Source organism: Chrysoperla carnea, chromosome 1 (genome assembly GCF_905475395.1).
Source record: "Chrysoperla carnea chromosome 1, inChrCarn1.1, whole genome shotgun sequence".
Lineage (NCBI taxonomy): Eukaryota > Metazoa > Arthropoda > Insecta > Neuroptera > Chrysopidae > Chrysoperla > Chrysoperla carnea.
Window position 1 is genome coordinate 134309897 of NC_058337.1, and position 24283 is coordinate 134334179.

Sequence of the window (24283 nt, forward strand, 5' to 3'; positions counted from 1 at the left end):
TAAATTTGTTCTCTAATCTCAAATGTGTAAGATATAGGTATTTATTTATCTTATCTTTTACAAATATTATAAACATGGGTTTTTACCTAGATTTGCTGTACGTACGTTTATCACCATGTATTTGACAAAATATTACATCAATCTTCTTGCATATAACGAGCAGGGGACCGATCAGGGCTGCTACCTCCCACCCAGACATGAGCTTGCCATTAATTTAATTACTGTTGGGATATGGTGTGGAAATTTGGGATATGGGGTCTCAAAATAAGTTTATGAACTGATATTGGGGGCTAAATTATAATTGAATTTATACAAATAGTTCAATCATCATAGAATCTCACCTTAGAATCTAACAGAATAAGCTGAATACTTGTACAAACCTTTTTAGACTAAAATTCCCCCCAATTTAGACCAAAATTTTCTGTATTAATGTCCTTTGTGTCTAGAATATAGTGTATTTTTTCGAAATAATGATATCCTCTAAACCCGCGTGCTTTAATATTTCGAAAACTTATGTTATATATCGAAAATTTTTTTAGAAAAGAGAAAATAATTTCACGTCTAAATGTAGTGATCTAAAATTCTTAAGAAAAATTGATTTAAAAGAAGGTTGCATATTTGTTGAAGAGGTAGGTTATCGTAATTTAAAAATAGAGAATTCCTTTATTATTATATTTAAATATAAAATTTATTTTTCTTGAAAATGTTAATAAATATCCTGTAATTCTATCTACATTGTTATCAATCATATAATCAAAAAATAAATTCTTTGCATGATAAATCAATTGAAAAAATAAGAAAATTGAATGGTAATTTCCGTCAAACTATTTATAGTCTAGCACGTATTGCTTCTTTTGAAGTATTTTTGTCCGTAATTTTTCGGGTCTGGTTCATACTTCGGAAAAAAGGAATTTTTTTTGGCGTTAGATGCGAGTATTTCACTCTGGCTAACTGTACCGATTGAGTGTGCACGTCTTGCGACTTCCTGTGTACATTTTTTTCAACGGATTTCACAAAATAAATCCTATAAAATGACACATAATGTTCACAAAAAATACGAAAGACATACCAGAATCCCCGATGTTCCCTGTTGTGATGTTTGGGCTAGAATTAAGAGAAATTGTCAAATGATCTAGATGGATAATAACTTGGAAATGACACTAGTCTTTTTAATTTGTGAAAACTAGGAAATGTCAGAGAAAACGTTGTTTAGATTAATAATAAAACTTTTACAGTTTTAAAAATTGTTTAAGTATGTTGCTCCGGTACAATATTGCCAAAAAGTCTGATTATATGCACGCTAAAAGTATATGAGCTTAGAGTAAAATGAGGTATTCCCTATAAATTTCTTAATATATTGCAATAGGGTATTCTACTATGTTTGAAAAAGTACTTCAAAATGTTGATTTTCCTAATAAAAGCCACAAAAAAATATATTTCGGTAAAATAAACACGCTTTCTTGCCATAAAATTAAATTAAATTTTAAACCTTTTTTATTCTCGCAAAAACGCTGTCATCCATTCTGGTGACGTAATATTGGTAAAAATAACAGTCGTGTATGTAATTATTATATGTTTAAATAAAATTGATGGTAACATAACCTACAATTACTATGAAAACCATGAAGGTTATAAAGAAGGAGAACGATCGCAATAGAAAATATTGTCCCCAATATTTTGAAAAAATAAGTGAGGCGCTGGGATCGCTAAGTTGTATCATTAAATGCGGACTGTTGTGCGCTAATATACTACTTACCGACGACAGCGCGGCTGGTGGCTGAAAATGAACTATAAATTCTACAAATTTTCAGGGACAGGTGCGCTAATGCTTTAGTACATATCGATCGTTCTCCTTCTTTATAACCTTCATGATGAAAACCATCAACAAATTAGTTATTAATGCATATTATTTTTGCCTTTATGATGTCACATCATGGCGGCTCGTGTTTAGGTCACGTGACATATTATGACTCAAAATCAGAATATTTATGTATATTTCTAGATAAATTTTAATTTTTATCAAATTTCATAATTTATTTTTCTCTTTCGAAAGTACTAAAAAAAAAAGACTGGGAGAAGCTAGAAAATGAGTTCCACAACATGCTAGACTAAAAAAAAAAACAAGATTATATAAATATATGTATGTCATTTTCAAGGTATGTTGTGTTGTGTGCATTTACCATATAATCAAAACTTCACATTCAAGGCTTAACTTCATAGAGTCATAGCTCATAGATATACCCAACATAAATATTATTAAATCTTTACAAATAATAATGTAAATCCTGCCACTGCAAACTGCATAGTGCATAGCTACTGAAAGCATGGCATGTATAATCAAGCTAACAGCACTCACTGTACCACCACATATGTGCATAAATAATAAATTTCAAGCGTATAAATTGCATAAAATAATTACAAAATTATTTTTCTCACATGATTTTTGCATGTGAGTAATGGAAATTCTGTTTGTTTGTTTATTTATTTGTTTAGAAAATTTAAAAAATATATAATTATTATACATATATTCTTACCGGGTTTATTCACATGCTAGCGAGTTGTTCACTTAAATTTATTTCACGCGAACTTATAAAGCCTACAAATATCGAAATACTGGAAGAATCATACTTTAATGAATTAGCGGGTATTTTGTTAGGAGGTTCAAAACTTTAAATTTGGTCAGTTGGGGGCCGCGCCAGGCGCGTAGTTGGTACAATCTAGATATTCAATTTGAGCACACTTTTCGTAGCAATTTCGGTCGTATTTCACCAATAGCTCAGTGAATGTTGTATTCCAAGTGTTCAATTGAGTCTGGTTTATCGGCGTATATAACCCAGCAGGACTCGCTTCAACCGTTCGGTAATCTTTAGTCACGTAATGATAAGTTTCCTTCCGTGTTCTGCACATGCGTCAAATATTTCATGCGTTTAAATACTTTTTAATTTTGTAAATCATAACCTCTACATAATTTTATATAAATTAATTTTTTATTACACTAGTTAATTAAAAATAGTTTGATTACGTGATTATTGAATGAAATTTGAGAGTGAAAACATTAGAGCAGAGAAATAATCTAAGTATCTAACTAAATTTATTTAAACTAATTTCACCATATTTCTTTCTATCTTAAGTTTTTTTTTAATTTACTGAGTCCGACTTAATTTACTGCGACTTTTTTTTGTCTTCGTGTTTGATTACAAATGCTTCAAAATAGCTAGTGGCACAACAAATTTTTCATAGCACTTTGCATGTCAAAAGTAGCCTAATTCTGCGATAAGTAGCTCAATCTTGCAACCCTGAATAATCCTGCTGTCAAATCGGTTATCAAACTAAATACTCAAAGGTGTGAATCGCTAAAAAAACACCGTTTACTAAAGAAAAAAAGAAAAGCAGTTGGTTTTTCACCAACAAATTTTATTATGCTAACGTGTAACTGTATCCACATTAAACAAATTTGTAGGCGATTAATTTTTTTCCCTATTACTTTGTGTGTGTGTGTGTGTATTTTTGCAAAACTTTGGTACAAAACTGTTTAACCTTTATTATATAACAATTGTGGTTAACCTTGTTCAATAAATAACATTTACCATAAATTTGGCAAATTAAAATAGCTTCAACATACACTTTTTAAAACATTAAACAAATATTATGAATAAATTAAATTCGATTTTTTCCCTTCACTCTTTCAAATTTGTATATTTATTTATTTAGGTTAATTGTAGGTCGAATAAACGGGTTTGTATTACAAAAGTAAGTTGGTAATACCCTTCCTTGCGATAATTTCTTCCGGTACCCTTGCAATACAAGGTGAGTGCAGCTTTACAAATGAACGTGCCTTAAAGCTATTAAGTTTAATAAACAGATTTTTAAATTTGATCGCATTTTCATAATCTCTAAATAAGTAGAAAATTGATCATAACACTTATGACTAATCTAAGATAAAATTGGAAAATTTTATAGTTTTTTTTTAATTAATCTTTGATTTTATATTCTAAAAACGCAATTGCATCTAATTATAAAATATTGGTTTTGAGTTTCTATAAAATCTTGTTGAAAAATGTTAAAAGACGGCTATAACGACATATCGGCTATAGCGACCAATATTCATTGGAATTATAAGCTAATATATCGGCTATATCGATTTGTAAATTTCTTTATTACATCGTATCTTCCAAACGGCTCAATTGATTTCAACATTTAATATACCATTATGTTTGTCTCTAAAATCCAAGTGTTTTTAGATAGGTGTTTGACAAAACAAAACAAAATGGCGGATTTTTGGAGCGAAATAGTGACACGTTTATTAAAAATAAATAAAAAATAAGATATTTAAAGGAGATTACAGACACTAAAAAGGGTAAAATAAAATAAATATTTAAAAAAATTAAACCCGACTGCGTTAAATAAAATCTGAAAAGAAAGAAACAAATCCAGTAGTTTACATAGCGACTTTAACAGTCAAATCTACACCGACTACACTCTGCCCAATAATGAGCACCGACTGTTAAAGTCGCTATGTAAACTACTGGACTTGTTTCTTTCTTTTAAAATTTTATTTAACGCAGTCGGTGTTGTAGAGATTTCAGATTTGCAAATTTTCAACCCTCTTTCAATTATTGCAATGAATAAACAAAAATTGCATGATATAAATCAGAATTTAGGTTCATGGACATTTGAAATAAAATTTTTTGTTATTTATATTTATTGATTTTGAATAATTAGTACTAATTACTAATTAGTTATGTTAATCTATAAATTCATATGTGTTTTATATTATTTGCATTAATGTATAGCCTTTTATTTCTTATCAAAAATTATTTATTATTTATTGAGAGATTAAGATTATTTTTTCTCTTAAAAAATCTATTTATAAATTATCTGCGATTCAACGCTTTACAGATTATATTCAACTTACAAATATCATAATTTATTACTAAAAAATATTGTATTTCATCGTAAATCTTGCATTGTAGGCGAAAATTTTAAAAAAAAAGATCATGCATTCACATGTTTGGGATTAGACTCTAGATTTATAAATTATCTAGTTTTACCACGCATTCGAACACACATGGATACTGAGTGCTAAAAGTATAACCCCTCCTTCCGACCGCCATTTGTTTTAATTTTTGTAAATTTCATATTTTTCGCAGATAACTTCAACTAGTCGTCTTGTGAAAGATTTTCGAAAAACAAAAAACAATTCCAGAAAATACTTGAATTGTTATCGGTAACAATTCATTCCTAAACAGATATCTTCCGTTCTTTTTTGCCTCAACGTATTTGCGTATAACGTTCTTTTACGAAATTCTTTAAATACACTTCTACATACCTAGAGAGTGATTTCTTGAACCATTTCTTTAATAGGGTATTCTACTATATTTGAAAAAGTACTTCAAAATGTTGATTTTGCTAATTAAACCTTTTTTAAACTGTCAAAAACGCGGGCATCTATTTTGGTGACATAATATCGGTATCATTATACGAAATAACACAAATAAGTTTGACAGATATATTCATAGACGTCTGATTATAATAAATATAAATACTTATTATCTATGGATATATTATACCTTTCTGCCTACACTGAACTAACTGATGGTCTATGGCTTATACCGATATGACATCACAGCAGGGCTTGCCCGCATTTTAGTTCACGTGATATACAGTTTAAAAATTACGATTTTTAATTTTAATATTTTAAAAGAAAAATGTGCTTTTATGACTCGAAATTAGAATATTTAAGTATATTTTTACATAAATTATAACTTTTTTCAAATTTCATAATTTATTTTTGACCAACGATAATACCCTATTATCTGTTCTAAATGGTCTAGATTTTTAAGGGACCATTAACCTTCCTATGGAAACTTTTTTAATTTGTGGGTCACTCGGTACATTCGATGCCAAAAGTGAATATATGTTAATATTTTTGAAAGCAGATATTTCTATAAAGAAGAACTTTTTTTTCGTAAACCTTATAATAAACAAGTTTTCCAAGTGTAGCCAATTTAACTAGTAACACCCTGTATACAGTATAAGAATCGTGAATAAAAGATAACTTAAATGTTATTAAATTAATTATGAAAGTAATAATAATATATCGATTCATAAAATAATTGCGATATTTATAATTAAAATAATTGTTATTGATAAAATAATTATTTTGACGACACATGGATTAAACATTTATTTATGCCTTTAGTTATATAAATGATTGTATGTATGACGCTAATTAATGTAAATTATATAATTTATTGTTAACAGTCCTATTTTGGTGGTCTTTAAAAAAAAATTTAATTTAGGATGTTTACCAAATATTCAACACATTATTTATTGATTATTTTACTTTAATTATGATTAATGTTTGCTGGTAAAACTGGTCTTATTGCTAATCATTAAATTTAAGTATTTAATTTATGAAGTTTTCTATTTATAAATTTTTGCACATTCTCTTTTGAGCATAAAATTTTTGCTTTCACTATAATTGAATCTAATAAGAGATGTTGTTAGGCCGTAGGTGTACGATCAATACGGTGAATTTGGTTATACAAACGATGTTTTCTAGCGTAGGATAAATATATAGAAATACCAAGATGTTCATGCAAAAATTTAAATGTTTTTTTTTGCAAAATAAAATCTTCTATGAGTAGACTTATTTCAACGTGTTCTAACCACTTATTAGAAATCATTTTCCTCTTTTAGACAGTGATCAAAGTGATCCAACGCAAACCGTTGTCCTTTCGGTAAGCGCAGGGCTGTTGGCAGCTTGGTCTTGCAATGTGGGTTGCGATTTCTCCGAAAATCTCCAGAGTTGTCGTTGTTCGATTGGTCATTCGATTAGCAGGGATACAAAGACCTCGTTGAGCGCTATAATGGTGAAAGTTTTAACTAAGAAGCGGGTTTGGTAGAAGTTTCTTCAACTGACAGGTGATCCCAACCGTAACCTTGGCTTGCCACATACATTGACTGTTGGTCCTCCAAGCAATTCCTCGAATCTATCTACCCAACTCGTCAGTCTGACTATTGTATGAAAAAATATTATAACAACTATCATACGTTATTCTTATTAGTCAGTCACAACAGTCATATCTTGTCTAAAGCAGAGGTTCTCAAACTTATTTAGTTTACAGTCCTCCTCGAGAATCAATTATTTTTCAGCGCTCCCTATATATAATTTTTACCCGATATTTTATGTTTTAATGTGTGCAAATATATCCTGTAGACCTCTAGCGCCCACAAAGGGTCGATATCGCCGACTGTGGAGAATCATTGGTCTAGGTTCTATATTAAGTTTACTAACATGTTTGGAGACCCTTAAGCTAATTGAAATTGTCAACTATAGCGTCGAATGTCAAATGTTTGACGACTTTTGAACCGCCTGTAGAACAACAAAGGAGAATTATATAAAATTTACAACTAAAATAAAAATGTTTAAGTCATAATTTGCCTCGTGTTACAATTAATTATTAATTTTACTATCAACAATTTGTTTTTGTCTTTTGATAATTTTCAGACATAAGTTGTAACTGTAATCGCGTAAAAATTTGTTTATTTAAAGTGTAACTAGTAATTATATATCACTTTTTACAAAAAATGTTACTTGAAGGACAACAGTAAACAAAAATAAGGAACGATTGATTATTCATTAAAAATTTAGCGGGTCTATTCAGACGCTGGCAAAATGGACTGGAGCTGACACAAGTCTTAATACATCAACTTAAAATATGAAAGCTTTACAAAATGCAACGAATAATTGACCTATTTTGAAAATCACTAATGACGTCAAGCAGTTAGTATGGTAAGGGATGCTTTGAGCGAAATGCTTTGAAATAGGATTACGGATTACTTAATTGTTCACGAAAAAAATTATTTTTTGACGAATATTTTGTCTAAAAGTGAACTGTGCAAGCGGCAATCTTGTCCTATTACCCTATGTGATGTGACCATGTGCTGCTTGCTATACTATGTGCACATATAAGCTATAGATGCGAGTATTCGTTGTAGCATTAACAGATTTGCAGCACTAATACAACTACCATTTCAAGAACTATATTATTTCTATATTTAATATATCGTGTTCTCTCTCACTACGATAGAAATACCTTAACAAAACAACTTAGAATTGTAACGTGAGACACTTTTATAACGCTATTGTGTGACTGAACATTAAAATATTATACTAAATATGCAAATTGTATATTTAAAAATAGTTTTAGATACAAATCAATTTCATGTTTTTTATTTTAGAATATTTTAGATTTTTATCAAAAATTAATTTATTCAAACAATTTATTTATGATGAAATATTGATGAAATTTAATAAAATAATTTTTTTTTTTTTTAAATAAAAGCAAATGAAATACCCAGAAATTTCGATAATAAATAGGTCAGTTTGTTTATCTTTTTTTTTTAGATGTATAAATGTTGAGAAATTTGAAAAAAATAATTTTATATCTTTAATTTTATTGAATTTGAGATGAACTTGAAGATTTTAATTTCATCATGTTTCAATATTGAGTTATTTTCAATTTTAATACTTTGTAACATGGAATACTTTCCATCTGCGTTGTTAGTTTTTCGCTACCGTTGACCTTTGTGCTAAATTTCGGATCCAGGGCCACACTTTCATGAAAACTGTTAAAGAAAGGTTTAATTTGAAAAGTATGACCCAAATTTAGTAGGATTCCATACTTGGTTTATCAAAATTGGATAAAATTTGAATGTGATAAAGCAAAATTAAATTTTTTGGATTTTGATGACGTCATTAAGTTAAAAAAATTAATTTTATTGATAACACAGACAAATTTTAACCGATTTGAATGGAGTTTTTTTTGAAACCCACTAATTTTGGGTCAAACTTTTCATCTGCGTTGTTAATTTCCGCTACCGTTCACCTTTGTGCTAAATTTCGGATCCAGGGTCACATTTTCATGAAAACTGTTAAAGATAGGTTTAATTTAAACACAAATTTGAAAAATATGACCCAAATTTAGTAGGATTCCATACTTGGTTTATCAAAATTGGAAATAATTTGGATGTGATAGCACAAAATTAAATTTTTTTGTATTTTGATGACGTCATTAAGTTAAAAAAATCAATTTTATTGATAACACAGCCAATTTCTCCCGATCTGAATGAAACTTTTTTTGAAACCCACTAATTTTGAGCCAAACTTTCCATCTGCGTTGTTAGTTTTTCGCTTCCATTCACCTTTGTGCTTAATTTCGGATCCATGGCCACACTTTCTTGAAAACTGTTAAAGATAGGTTTAATTTGAACATAAATTTGAAAAGTATGACCCAAATTTAGTAGGATTCCATACTTGGTTTATCAAAATTGGATATAATTTGGATGTGATAAAACAAAATTAAATTTTTTGGATTTTGATGACGTCATTCAGTTAAAAAAATCAATTTTATTGATAACACAGCCAAATTTTACCCGATCTGAATGGAATTTTTTTTGAAACCCACTAATTTTGGTTTTTTCTTCTATTTATAGAACATATTTGTCGAGATCTACGAGATGCAATTTTAACGGATTCCGCACTTATAACTTCAAGTTGTGTAGCCGAATTATGTGATGTTCTTTTACGTTGTGCCATTCTTCGACCAAGTCCTGATCAAGTAATGCCTCCACATTCAAAACCAAAGATGCCAATTTTGGATACAGCAATTCATTGGGAGGATGAAGCAACAATTATTGGTCTTGGTGCATCACGACGCTTAGCATTTAGTGATAGTTCTTTGGCAGATGCATATGTGACAGCAGATGAAGGTTACGAAGCGGATGTTGAAGTACCTGAATACTCTGGTGGTCATTGTTCACGGTTAGTATCTTAATTTTAATGTTTTCGAATATTATTTTTCAGTCATTAGACCGCATTCTGTAGGGATTTGTGACTTGCGAAGAACTGGCAATTTCAAGTTATTTACTTTAATCATGGTATGATTCACTTTCTCTGCCCCTGCCCTGATATTGCCTTGAAATTTATTTACTTTACATTCTTTGCAACCTCCCAGATTCACTCTCTATTTCTTCAAAACACTTCCTGTTCCTAAACAGCTGCAAATTTTCCCATTTTTGGGGGATGCAACGTAGATCTTAAAACTTTTCGAAGTATTCTGGTAATTTGATTTTATTACGGATTGGGTGGAAAAAAAGCCAACATTCTAGCATGAATAGAAGTGAAAAGGTTAGTTTTCGAAATATATTTTCAGGGGTGTCTTTTAGTGACAAAAATTAGCTTATGTCTTTTCTATCCCATTAATATCTCATCTATCTTTATACCAAAATTTATCAAAATTAGTTCAACAATTTAGAGGTGAACGTAACAGACAGACAGAGTTACGTTCGCATTTATAATATTAGTAAGGATTCTAATCAAAAGTCAGTAGAGGGAGTGATGACCATCCAATTACCGTTGAATTTTCTGAAAAATTCACTACGGTTTGTGATCTTTGATCGGAATATTATATCTAAAAATTTTATAGTAGACTAAATAGTTTTTATGAGGTTTATTTTTGATATATTCAGGAAGACATTTGGTGCCAGGATTGTTATTTCAAAATATTATTTTACAACGATCAGTCGATATTGTACTGACGTGATTGCATTCATTGATTAAAATTTTAATCTACGTACGTAATTACGTGAATTAATTATGACCTTTTGATAAAGCATTGGATAAGTTAATTAGACGATCATTAAAATTATGTTCAAAACATAAACAATTTTAGAAAGAGTACAAATTGTAATGATCCTTGTAATTAAAGGAAATCAACATTGATAAAAAGATAAATTATGATGTATGAATGTTTAGAAAATTCGGACGTTTATAACTGATTTAATCAAATTGATCGAACTGCTATCTAGTGAGAAGAACATCAGATATATGAACACAATAATAGATGACACTAATCTCATCTACCTAACCTTATCTATTGTGTCACATTTCGTGTATCGACTAACTTCATGGTGTTAGAAAAATGTAACTAACCTCAACATGTAATTTCATGTCACCCTGTACGCACGCATCATAAAAATTCACTCTCATAATTTCTTCATAACGCGTCTAAGGAACTATAAATTTGAACTAATAAGAATGATTGGTTGTTTTCAATATTGTTCTCGAATGTGTCCTAACCTGATACCTTTTGGAATCAGTTTTCTTCCATTATCTACTGGGAAACAGACATTTTTTTTACTATACTTTAGCGCCCTGCACAAAATTCAGTGGAATAGCACAGTTTTGGTACTTGGCAATGTTTCATGTTGAGGTATGCGAATCGTGATGTTTAAAAATCTTCGTTGGATCTCGGACGGTTAGATTCGAAACTTTGAAAATATCTGACTTTTAGAAGGCAATCAAGGTTTGGATGCTTTGAATTGCCTTTATTCTCAAAAAGGCCTTCATCTGTTTTTAATACTGCCTGTCGGGAGAGATTGGGCGGGTTTATTTAGATAAGTACTATGGAAGCGGTTACGATAATTTTCTGATTATTTATTTATACTAATCTGGAGAAAAACTTTTAAAATTTTCTGATAACTGATTCGAAATTGATTGTATTATCAACATACCTTGTTTTGTTTTCCAGATATGAAATTACCGTCTCACTCGCAGATTCTTGTTCCTCTGGTGACAGCATACCACAATTACCTGCATGTGATTCAGCATCTCCTGGTTTCGTATTTGCTGAATATTGTCGTACAAAATCAATTGTACATCCAAATTTATGTTTACTGGCATTGGATTTATTCGTAACACTCAACAAAAAGTAAGATGTTCATATTTATTAATTTTGTTTTTGTAGCAATACTAATGAATTTATTTTTATTTTTATTTTAGCCAAACTGGGAATAATGATCACGTTTTAGATGATATTTTACTATGTTTGCAACGATTGCTGAGTTTATGTCGTGATAATCCACATAATTGTATTGCACTAGCTTATGCTGGTACAATCGCTAAACTTTTGATCGGATTTAAAGATTGTCTCGTGTCAAAATCAACTCAATTAATTGGTAAAATTCATTATGATTTTCCCATAGACGAATAATGTATTAATTGCGAATAGAGTCACACATAATCTGGGTCGGGGGTCTAGTAGAATATAGACCCCTTCCTCTTTACTTATTCTTATTATTAACCGGGCCTGGGTGTTTTAACTCATTATGTTTTAACCATATAGCCGTGCGGCTACTTATTTGTATCTTTATTCCTTGCTTCTTACAGCTAATTAATCATTTTTCCGAAGAGAAAATTATATGCTATTTATTCCGACGGACTTCTCTTTCCGTGTAACTAAAAATTATCCAGTCCCCATGAAAAAAGTCCCCGACTTTAAAAATTTTCGTAGAAGAAAATTTGTTAGAGATCACATTTTCAGTCTAAAATGACCAAGAAATATTACGCTCAATCCTAGTACTGCAATAGTACTGCAATGTTCCTCTTTGGTCTCAAAAACTTTTATTTGAAGATGACCGCTGAACTTCGTTTCACCTACAATTAATTCGATTGACCACCAATCAACTTTTCATCATCGATTATTCATCTTAATTAACCTACTGCTCCAATCCATTAATAGTTATACTATACTCAGCCCGCCCACCATAAACTTTACTCTTTTCTTTTCTCAGATTTTTACCAAAGATCAGAATCGCATCAGATTCTAACTTGTGTTTTTGAGCCTTATCCAGAAATAAAACAACTGTATATTTATACAGGGTGGGCCATTTTAAAAATATATTATAGCCATTAGCTCGATTTGTAGCTAACTAAACAAAAAATAACGACCTATTAGCCATAATAGATTAATTAGAACTCGCAACTTCTTTGAGTGCGCACACATACATTATAAGTCTATGGATTTTTTTGCAAAAATTACCAATTTTTTTTCTTGAAATCTAAATTTTCCGTTTTCAGAAGTACAACATGCAATTTTGGAGTTAATAACGTTATTATCAAAACATAGCATCACACGTTTTGAACTGGCTTTATATCTACAATTATTCAAAGCCGAAGATCCACCATTAGGACTTCTTTTAGATCCATTAGTCGCATTGGCTACGTCAAGTCGTCCCCAGCCCAATCACATCTTATGTTTCCCATCAACAGCGTACACAAATATTAAAAATTCAATAATCAATGAAAACTCTGCCCTAATATTGGCAAACAATTTACGTGCTCAACATTCCGGATCGGAGCAATCAGCATGGACTAATTATGCTGTTTGTTTACCGATAAATAATGAGGTGGGTTGGAGTATGTGGACGCATGGTTATTCGTATTGTTTCTGGATGCGACACGAACAACCGGGTGCAGCTTATGCGATTGGTAAACGTGCGAACAATTCGTTTGAACAGTCTGAACAATTGGAGTCAAGTATTAAATCAAATGTTCAAGAATCGACGATTATGCATTTGGTATCGATTGGAAATGATGCGTTAATGGTTGAAATGTGGGCCGATTCGGCAAATGGTAAGTTACCCAATTTTTTGAAATGAAAACTTCTTTAAGCTCGTTGGGTACTTTTGGGATGTGGTAAAACTAAAAGTACTGAACTCGCGTGACTGTCTGTATCTCTGCTTCCATTAATCGGATTGAGACGAATAAAAAAAAGAATTGTTTGTTAAGAATTTCTGCATTTCTGCTATCGAATTCTAAACATAACCTCAAGAAAAAATAACCTCAAAATTTCAAGAAAATCGCAGTAACGTAATATTTTCAACTTTTTCGAAATTGAGTAGAGTTCTGGAAAAAGATGTAAGATTTTCAAGAAAACGTCACCAAAGAAAACAATAAAAAAAACACAGTTATTCCAAAGTTTTAAGTTTTCACTTTTGTATCCAGTTCTCATGACTGCCTATATTTTTAGAATAAATATTTTCTGGTGCAAAAATATTCGCTAAAAGTTTTTAATTTCCCATTTTAGTAATGTTATGCCTTTTTTAATTTTCAGAACAATTAATCTTTCGCTTATCTCGACCCGAATTAAAGTCCAACCGTATTATCTCCGAACAAATCATTCAAAATTGTATACCAACGGGTCAATGGCATAATTTAGCGTTAAATGTACGCGACAACATACAAAAACGTAAAATTGTTATTGAAATCACGTTACTGATAAATGGATGGAAAGAAGTTATAATTAAATTACCAGTTGTTGGATTATTACCAAAATTAAAACGTACCTGTGTACTACTTGGACAAATTTGTTCGAATAATACCACAAACATGACAAGTTCATGGTTCTTTGGAAACTTAATGTTATTCCGAACGCCAGTGTTCACAAAAGAGCGTGCTATTTATTTAGTGGGTCTTGGACCAAACTACACAAGTTTAACAGAATGTGAAGTTGGTAAACAAATACCTAATTTTACGTCCATATTTGGACCACGTACTATTTCAAGTGTTATCGATTGGGATAGTATTCTGGATGCGGCAAATGGAAATCTAAAAGAGTTACAGGATAATTTATTGTTATCATATAATGCACAACATCCAAATTTCGTGCATGTATATCCACAAATGATAACAAATCCTGGAGGTACCGTTGGTAATTTATTCCATACATCGTCTGGATTCCGTGTACAGGCGACAACAGATCAACGTGCTTGCCAACAGTTACCGTTAGCATTAGCACCAGAAATTATTGCTCCGTTAGTTCCACAACATTTTCAAGGATTAGGCGCAGCTGCATCTTTATTGGGTGGTGTGCCAGTGTTTATGTTTTTATTTGCTCGTGTGGTTGAATTAAAAGGTATGGTATTATATTTAAAATCATTTCAAAATTACATTTTAAACATCTTCAGATAGATCGAAAGTTAATGAAACTTTGGGATATTGTTCAAGGATGGTTAATTAACATTTTCTCAAGTTTTCACCTGGAGGAATCTGTTCAAAAAGAGGAGGGGAAAGAAAAATGCAAATGTTTGATCATTTGGTTTTTCATCAACTTTTTTCCCTTATGTCCTGTGGCATAAGGAAAAAAGCAGGATGCCGTTGCAAAAAAACAAACACAAAATGTTTTAATTGCGTTCTACTCGTCTAAATTCAAAAAGGCTACCATGTTTATAAAATAATTTGTCCTTGTTTACAGGTAATGGAATTGAACAAGGATTAGCTTTACGCCTGCTGTTACGTTTAGTACAAGTTGACAGTGAATTACACGCTCAATTTCAACAACAAGATGGCTACCAATTATTATTAAGGGTTCTGTCATCAAATCGATGCGAACCGTCTCAACATATCTTAAAAGCAATTCTAGATATTTGCTGTGATAAACCAGTTTTACATTATCATTGCAACAATGAAACATTCAATGTTTTAACTCAAACCGATGCGATTATTGTTAATCCAAATTTAATTAAAGCAGCAGTCGGTGGTTGGCATGCCTGGGATTGTGAGGCACTTATTGCGTTGTTATCAGTTCTACATTCTTTATTACGAGATGATCATCCGTTCCGTGAATTCAATGCCGCGCAATTAAATCGTGTTCACTTAGTTGAAGCGCTTCTTTCAGTCTGTAAAGAACATTTCTTGTACGAGGAAAATGAAACCACTGAACAATTACCTTCGACTGTCTGTTGTTCCATTGTGGAACTAGTACGTTCCTTAATGGGAGCTCCACCAGAATTTTGTCATATTGTTGCGGTTATCGATTTTCTTTTACTTTTGCACCAAGCAAGTGCAACTTATGTAACTCACGTACGTTCAAGTTTCTATTATTTACTAAACGATGCAATTCCACCCGGACAAAATGCTTCGAATCCATTATCACTACCATCGGTGGGAACAGAAAGTGTATCTGATACAAATTCGTTAACTCACCCGGTAGATCCAAGAAAATTAAATAAAGCATTAACTAATCTAAAAATTCAACAACGTGGATCATCCGATTCATCAACGAAACGTTCTCGAAGACGAAAGCGAAATATACAAAATTTGGATACAAATCGTGCGGTTGATGTAACCGATTCTGGTATTGCTGGAAGTTATAAAGAATTAACCAGTAGTGATCCGGATAATAATGGAAGTGAAGGAATGCTTATGAGTAAGGATCACGATGAAGATGATTTTGTGATGGTTCATTCGGAGAATCAAAGTGATGCGAATATTGAAGTAATCGAACATTCAGTGATTAAGCGTACTCCAGAATATCCAACAATTAGTGGTATTGCCGCTTTACGTCTTTATGAAAAATCCAAAATTAATGAAGCGAATAAAGAAAATTCTTTAACTAATGGCGAACGTCGTAATAAATCGAAATTAACCGAACAAATCAAGCATGAAAGATTACGACCGTTAATTATTAAAGAACGCCAAGATGTTTATACAAAGAGTCAATGGTTGGTCACAGAAGGTTTACTGTTATTGTTACGCGATACTTTACTAGTTTTACCTGATACAATGTCGACGCAAGTTTTGTGTCATGTCGTAAAGCCTGAATTACTGTTGGTTATGGCTAATCATCCTGCGCCCTATGTACGAACAGCTTTAATTAAAGTTTTAGCAGCTTTCTTACAACGCTCATCCGAAGAAGAGTTGAATAAATTTATCAAAAATAAATACTTTTATCATTTGGCGAATCAATTAAGTTTGTTTTCATCATCCAGAGATTTGGCAAGTGCTTGTGGTTCGTTAGTTACACGATGTACTGCAACACTGGAAGAACAAATTGAATTAGCACCGTGGACTGATTTATCATCGGTACAATTAGCTGCGTTACCTCCACTTTTAGCATTGTTACCAAAATCGTTTAATGATCCAATTTTAACCAGAGATCTCCTGACGTTTATAACGCATATATTTACTCGGGTAAGTTCATTTTTTTTTTTTTTTTTTGAATTATTTTGAGGAAAACTGGGAAACAAATAAGTCAAAAAATGATAATTAATAAATTTTTCCTTTTTGTGTGATTAAATCTACCTCGAACCTTATCATTTTTTGATTGATTTGTTAAAAAGTTAAGTCATGTAAATCCTTGAATTTAAAATTATTTTTGAAACTTTAAAAAAGCACACGTTTGGGAATATGAAAAAAATTAAAAAAGTAAGTGAAAATTCCGAATTTTATGTATAATAATTTAATATTTTTTGTTTTGATTTTCAGGCTACCAATGCATTCCGTGCATTATTGGATAAAGGCTTAGTGGAAGTACTTTTACGAACATTATTGGAGGTCTTACATCATCCACAACGAGAAAATACAATTTTAACAGATTTAGTTGCACTCTTGGTGAATATTTCTTCGCGCTGTTTATCCATGAGTGGAACACATAATATGCAGGTATGGATTTTCGATCTAAAATAAGATTATTTTCTATAAAAGTAGTGAAAGCAGATAAACAGCTAATTATCTAAAAACCTTCCCTTCACATGTTTGAATTTAGGATCCTAACATAAATTGAGTTCTCTTGATTGGGTCGATATTGTATTTTCATTAAAATCCATTACTAGTTTCATTTAGTAGCCTGGCTGTCTTTTTTATGAAAAATTTTCTTCATGAAAAATGAAAAGGCACTTTTATAGAATAGCTCTTGTATCTGTCCGCCTGTCTGTTCGTCCGACCAATTGCCAAATCAGCCCAGATCCTAAAATTTTATAAATATGAGAATTGCAACGCCGCATCTATGGCTTACATTAAAATCCAAACGAATATTCAGGGCGGGATTAACCATTAGGTAGAGTAGGCAACTGCCTGGGGCCCCGGGATCCGCAAGGGGTGCAAAGTTGATTAACGAAGATTTAAAAAAAGAGGGATGACAAGTTGATTTACGAAGATTAAATAAACAGAATTGTCTGATTACTAGAGGCCCCGGAGAATTGCATTGCCTAGGGGGGCCCCGACATAGTTAATATGACACTGATAATATTCTCTTGAAAGTTTATAAATATTCGGGAAACGGAAAATATTCGTGAAATTTTTGGTGTTCTCCGCATTCAAGAAATGTTACAAATATTCGTATAAGGAGTAGAATTTTTGATTAATAAAACCTTCTATCACTCTCCAAGCGAGTCTAAGTAGTACTTAACGTTTTTTTATTGCTAAAGCTTCGATTTGTAGTGTCTTTGCAAACATCCTTAATTTTTTAGTTTCAAATTTTTGAATGTTCAGTCCAAACTTCCATATTGATAAATATTGTCTTGTTAATTTCAGATTGTTTTGGACATGCATCTCCAATTACACTATTTAACATTGCGTGAACGTAAATCGGATGCTTTAGCGCAATCTCCTGAATTTACGTTACGTGCTCAACAATGTGCATTATTTGATGGACAGTTAGATGCGTTACAAGAACGTTTATCATCATATCATAAAGCTGGCTTTAAATTACGTACAACAGCTTCGTACTTAGCATCAGTATTATCAACAAGCTACGATCAAAGTGACATGTCAACATCACCGAAGCATACACCAGGTCGAGCACATCGTATACCACATATTCCATCGTCGTCTGGTCTACAAGGAAATGTATCCAATTTATCTAATTCGATTAGTTTGTTGTTGGGTACATCACAGCAACGTGAAATACCGAAGACAGAACTTTGTGAGCGATTAAAAACACTGTTAATTAAGTGCGTGGAATTTATTGTGAATACAGGTGAGTTTCATTTAGGCTAATAAATAAGTCAATTTTCTTTCTTTCTGTCTAAATAACGAATTTTCTTTTTCAGAACCTATTGGTGACGTTTACTCTCAAGCAAGTATTACCGAAACAAAATTAGTACGACGAGTTTTACTAACATTGTTACAAGGTTTATCGAACACAACCACAAACGATACAATTCCATGGCGTTTAGCAGTATGGAATTCAAGAGGTGCTCTACGAAAACCAACCGCCGAATTAGTTGTATGGTTAATGGCACCAGGTCAACCAATCAAACTACGCATGTTTGTAATTCATTCTCTACGCGAAGAATGCAACTGTCGCGAATTAATTAACACTTTATTACAAACGCACCCGCAAATCGAACAGAAATTTACGATTTATTTGTGGGATTTAATGTACAACACGGGAGGTTTAACTACCGAATCGGATAGTAGTGATGGAAGCCCGTTGGCAATTGTGAGCGGAGGTTTATCCAGTGCTGAAATACGTATCTGTGAAGACTTAAAGGAAGATCTACAATGTTGGGGTATTCTATCACCGCATAGTATTGGCCATCAACACGATCAGTGGCAAGAAGAGGTGCGAATATTAAGCGACGAAACAAATCAAGAACGTAGAGATTGGATTAAGCAAAATAATCGTGGTATTTATCGAAGTATATATAAATGGGAATCGTTAACACGTAGTTTAACAGAAAATGCTATGGCGATTACACGTACCGTTGTTGAATCACAAAATCGTGAACGTAAATCATTTATGGAGTATATGAAGTTAGCGTATACGGAGCGACTGCATGCGCATATACGTTGGCAACAATTAATTCAACAGTTAACGCATGAACGAGCTGTTTGGTATTTCCCAGAATCATATCCAAAGTAAGTATAAACTAGCATTTCTCATTTTTATGAATACTGCCTCAGATCCAATCAGTTTTCGCAGAGATATATCTGTTTTGAGAAAATTAAAAATTTTTTAAGAGCCCACTGTTTTTGTGGGGCAGTTTTGTTTCGATTTCAACACTCTTAATTTGAAGTTGGCCATTGTTTCTTAATTTTAATTTTTATTTCTAGATCATGGCAGTTAGATCCAACGGAAGGTCCTCACAGAGTACGAACACGATTGCAAAGATGTCATTTAAATATTAGCGAACGATTTTTGTTACCTGAACATCGTAATAAATTAGCATCCGTAACCCGAAGTCAACCACTCTCGTATTTAATGAAATTAGAACAACAATCTTCGGCTTCGTCGTTATTAATCGAACGCTTACATACAAGCGAAAAAGTACGACATATGTGCACGGCTCAAGTAATTACACCCGCGATAGAATTACCCGGTGAATTATTAATCGGAGAATGTTCCTTACATTTTGTGCCCGACGATACCGTTGAACAATCATCGAATCTTTTTGAAATCACACCGACGGGTCTCGATCTGTCATGCATGAAATGGCAATTCGAGAATATTCGAGAAATACATAATCGTCGCTTCCAGCTACAAGAACGAGCATTGGAAATCTTTTTAACGAATGGTAAAACATATTTGGTAGCTTTTCCAACTTCGAAAGATCGTGATGATTTTGTTCAACAGTTATCACTTTGTCATTTACCAAATCGGGTACAAGGGGATGTTTTAAATGATTCGATTCAGTTATGGCGTCAAGGATTATTAACAAATTGGGAGTATATAACGCAATTAAATAAAATGGCTGGACGTTCCTATAATGATTTAATGCAATATCCAGTATTTCCATTTGTTTTGGCTGATTATATTAGTGAGGAAATTGATTTGTGTGATCATCGAATTTATCGTAATTTTAAGAAACCGATGGCCGTGCAAGATAAGAAAAATGAACAACATTATATCAATAATTATAATGTAAGTATAATAAGTTGGCATTTTATCCAGGTTTGATCCAGAAAATTTGAAACTTCACAACTTGATTGATTTTAATCTCATAAAGCCTACGGAAAAAATTATCTAAAGCACTTGACTTTCGAGAGAAATGCGCATCAGGTGCGCCTATCATGCTAAATCTGGTCTCATCCTGGACTGAGACACATTACGGTCATGCACGGATCTTACGAAGGTACTCAATTTCAAGATTGGTCGACTACGTTCTATCCTCTCCTAACTTCGAGAACAAATTTTCAGTAAAGATACTCACCAGGTATTGGGATGAGAACTTGGTTAAGCCAAAGTACGTGGTATTCTATACCGACGGATCTAAGTTAAAGAGGAACGTAGGTTGTGGGATTTTTTTTTTACATTTGGGAATTGCAGGCTGCTCTTGAACGAGGATATCTTAAAAAAGGCCAATCTTAGATGGAGCATGGTACTACAAGACAGATATAAGCAAAATTGTTGCAGCCATTACTGAACACTGGCTAGGTCACAGTGGAAAGGAGGGAGAAATGTTGTCTTATCTTCTCTGTCACTGTCCAGCTCTTGTCATGGGGAGATGGACTTATTTGAATCAGTTTTGCTTTGACGGCCACTTCAATCTAAGTTCATTAATGTAAAAGCACTTCTGCTGTTCTTAAACAGCTCGAAATGGTTTATAAAGTAGTGGGCGGGGATGTCATCGCTTTTTCGTATGGCCTACCCCAGGACAGACACTCTAGCCTAAGTGGGCGTTTTATCCAGGATTGAAAAACCAAATAATTTGAGACTTCACAACTTACTTGATCGATTGATTCTAATTTTATATTTTAACCTTTTTTCTAGTATTTGAAACAAGCAATCGTTGATGGAATGAATTCAATTGCATTAAACAAAGAACCATATCATTATGGATCCCATTATTCCAATTCAGGAACTGTTTTACATTTCCTCGTACGCTTACCTCCATTTACAAAAATGTTCCTCTCATATCAAGGTAAGTTCATAATTTCTCTTTTTTTTTTTTTCGAGAAAATATATAAATGTGGTGATAAATTTTTAGATAATAATTTCGACATTCCTGATCGAACATTCCATGCGCTACATACAACATGGCGATTAACAAGTTGTGATTCAACGACTGACGTTAAGGAATTAATACCAGAATTCTTTTATTTATCCGAATTTTTACAAAATAATGAAGGATTCAATTTGGGTATACGACAGAACGGAGAACGAGTTGATAATGTTCAACTGCCACCATGGAGTAAAGGTGATGCCCGAATATTTACTCTTGTACATAGACAAGCTTTGGAATCCGATTATGTGCGTGAGAACACTCCACATTGGATTGATTTGGTATTTGGATATAAACAAACTGGAAAAGCTGCGATTGAGGCTATTAATGTTTTCCATCCAGCTGTAAGTATGCAAAATTTTGTCCAAGCATTATTTTGGTTTTAATTAATGAAAAAATTTTTTAAGCAAAAATTTATCATAAAATAATTATTAATGAAAATGTATTTTCGTAGACTTATTACGGCTTTAACGTGGAGAATATCAAGGATCCAATTGAACGAAATGCTTGGGAAACAATGGTTCGTACTTATGGACAAACTCCAAGACAATTATTCCGTGCTCCACATCCAATGATTGTACAACCGTTAACGAATATTTTCCCATCGTCTGTGGTAAGTATTTTCTTTCATAATTTATATTCTCCATTTTTTCTAAATAAAACATTGGCGGAATTTTCTATTTTAGCAACCAGTTTTAGAAGGTGTCAAAGGCTTGCGTTGGGGATCGTATGTTGGATCACCAGAACAACCAGCACCAGTTGCCATATGGAAACGTCAATATCGTAGCCCGGTCGCTACTTTAGTACCAATTTCGTCGAATGATGTGTATGGTTTAGCTCCACAATCATCAATTTTACTTGGATATACTCGAGAGAAAGGTTTGTCTACACATCTTTTCATTTATAGTTGATTACTAATACATTCCGACCTGTTTTTTTAACACAAACTTTTCTTATAGAAATTACTAATGTGGTTGGAACAGTCCCAGTTTCGGGATCTGCACTTATCACTTGGGGCCACACTGATAAAATAGTTCGAGTGAAATTGAAGAAAGAACAACATGCACCATGGCCATTGGTTCAATCACCAGCTTTGGATCCGGTAAATATTTAATTTATTTTCCCTTTCACCATTAACACAATTTTCATGAAAATTATTATTTTTTTTATTTGATTCAGATGACCATATGTGCCAGTGTGCCAGAGATACCACATTTATGGCTTGGACATAATTCGGGATCGATTCATGTGTATACATACACATTGTTGCCGGATCGTGCCACATTAAAACCAGATCCAGCAATACTTTTAGGTCATACAGGACCAATTACGACTTTGGCTTTATGCTGGGCATTTAGTATTGCGGTTAGTGGCAGCCAAGATGGTACTGCTATTATTTGGGATTTAAATACGTAAGTATTATTTTTTTTGGATTTATTGCAAAATATGATTAATAGGGAAAGGAATATGATTAATAGGGGATTATTAAGGAAATCTAAGAAATATTTTTAAAAAAACTTGGAAACATTCGAATGGATTATTTTAGACACCAGAGACTACAAGATTCCAATCGAGGATAGTCTATGAATGCTTCGAGAATAACACAGTCAGACTGATCTGGATATGGGGCCAATCTGGCGTTAAAGAGAGTGAAGCAATGGACTCTTTGGTAGGAGAGGGTTGGTCTAAAACGTCCCTTACACCCCCTAAGATGCTCCGTAATTTAACGAATCAAGGAATGGCTACGACAAGCTTATCTTGAAGCCATTCGATTTTGATTGCCTGAATCTCACTAGAGCACAGTTGAAAAGGGTGGGAGGACTCTTAACAGGACACTCGATTGAACTACGGCCTTCATAACATGAGAATCTCTGATGATCTCACTTGTAGTGCCTGTATGAAGGACAGAAGTACAGAAACCTGCAGGACGTCAGGTTTAGAATGTTTGGGTCCGAAACCTTGGATACATCAATCCTGAGATGGTGAAGAAGCAGTGAGCTTTCTGCTTGACGTTTGACCTCGATAGAATCCTTTAGCTTCATCTGTTAAAAATCGAAGACGTCTCGGCTTCGAGGGACATGTTGTTCCCAAGGAAGGCACAGAGGACTCCTTGATCTAAGTGCAAAGGATCCATTTGTGGTACTTCTCTTTTTCAGGACTGTAAGGAACTTAAATTTTAAAATATTTTATTTATTTTTTTCCAGTTTATCATATGTACGATCAATTGAGATCAAAAATAAAGAAACAGCCGTTAATTTGGTTACAATTAGTGATACGTTAGGCGATATTGCTATATCGTATAACGAGAATTTATCACCGAATTCTGGCTCGATTTTATCAGTGTATACAATTAATTGTGCACCGGTTAAAGAAATTACGGTACCGGAACGTGTAACAGCTATGTGCTATTCAAGGGCACCAGAAGGCGTTAGTGTGAATGTACTTGCAACTGGTTTTGCAAATGGTGTTGTTCGATTATGGAGTAGTTGGGATCTAGCACCTGTACGAGATATTATTTGTCCGTCATTATCCATTCCTATTATAAGGTACGTAATTAATTAACTTTTTTGATTGTTAAATTTTACAGTGTGGGCATAGAAATCGATATCTTCCAGCGTTGCCACCTCAAAGTTTCGGAGAGTCGGGAGATAAACCACCATGAAGAAGATTTATAATACTGCTCGATATTTTTGATGTTTTGTGTACTCAG

At 32.6% G+C, this 24283-nt stretch overlaps 1 protein-coding gene across 1 annotated transcript in view; it reads left to right on the forward strand.

The window, feature by feature from the left end:
- LOC123305862 (lysosomal-trafficking regulator) overlaps positions 1-24283 on the forward strand; it is a 78350-nt gene that overhangs the window by 53646 nt on the left and 421 nt on the right. Inside the window, exons 6-22 of the mRNA XM_044887696.1 lie at positions 9502-9829; positions 11598-11777; positions 11849-12024; positions 12926-13480; positions 13962-14762; positions 15102-16819; positions 17114-17290; positions 18161-18605; positions 18679-19489; positions 19685-20492; positions 21342-21492; positions 21559-21917; positions 22028-22186; positions 22260-22452; positions 22533-22675; positions 22753-22985; positions 23778-24119. Of these exons, the coding sequence (XP_044743631.1) occupies positions 9502-9829; positions 11598-11777; positions 11849-12024; positions 12926-13480; positions 13962-14762; positions 15102-16819; positions 17114-17290; positions 18161-18605; positions 18679-19489; positions 19685-20492; positions 21342-21492; positions 21559-21917; positions 22028-22186; positions 22260-22452; positions 22533-22675; positions 22753-22985; positions 23778-24119 (7579 nt within the window). The remainder of the gene's footprint in view (positions 1-9501; positions 9830-11597; positions 11778-11848; positions 12025-12925; positions 13481-13961; positions 14763-15101; positions 16820-17113; positions 17291-18160; positions 18606-18678; positions 19490-19684; positions 20493-21341; positions 21493-21558; positions 21918-22027; positions 22187-22259; positions 22453-22532; positions 22676-22752; positions 22986-23777; positions 24120-24283) is intronic.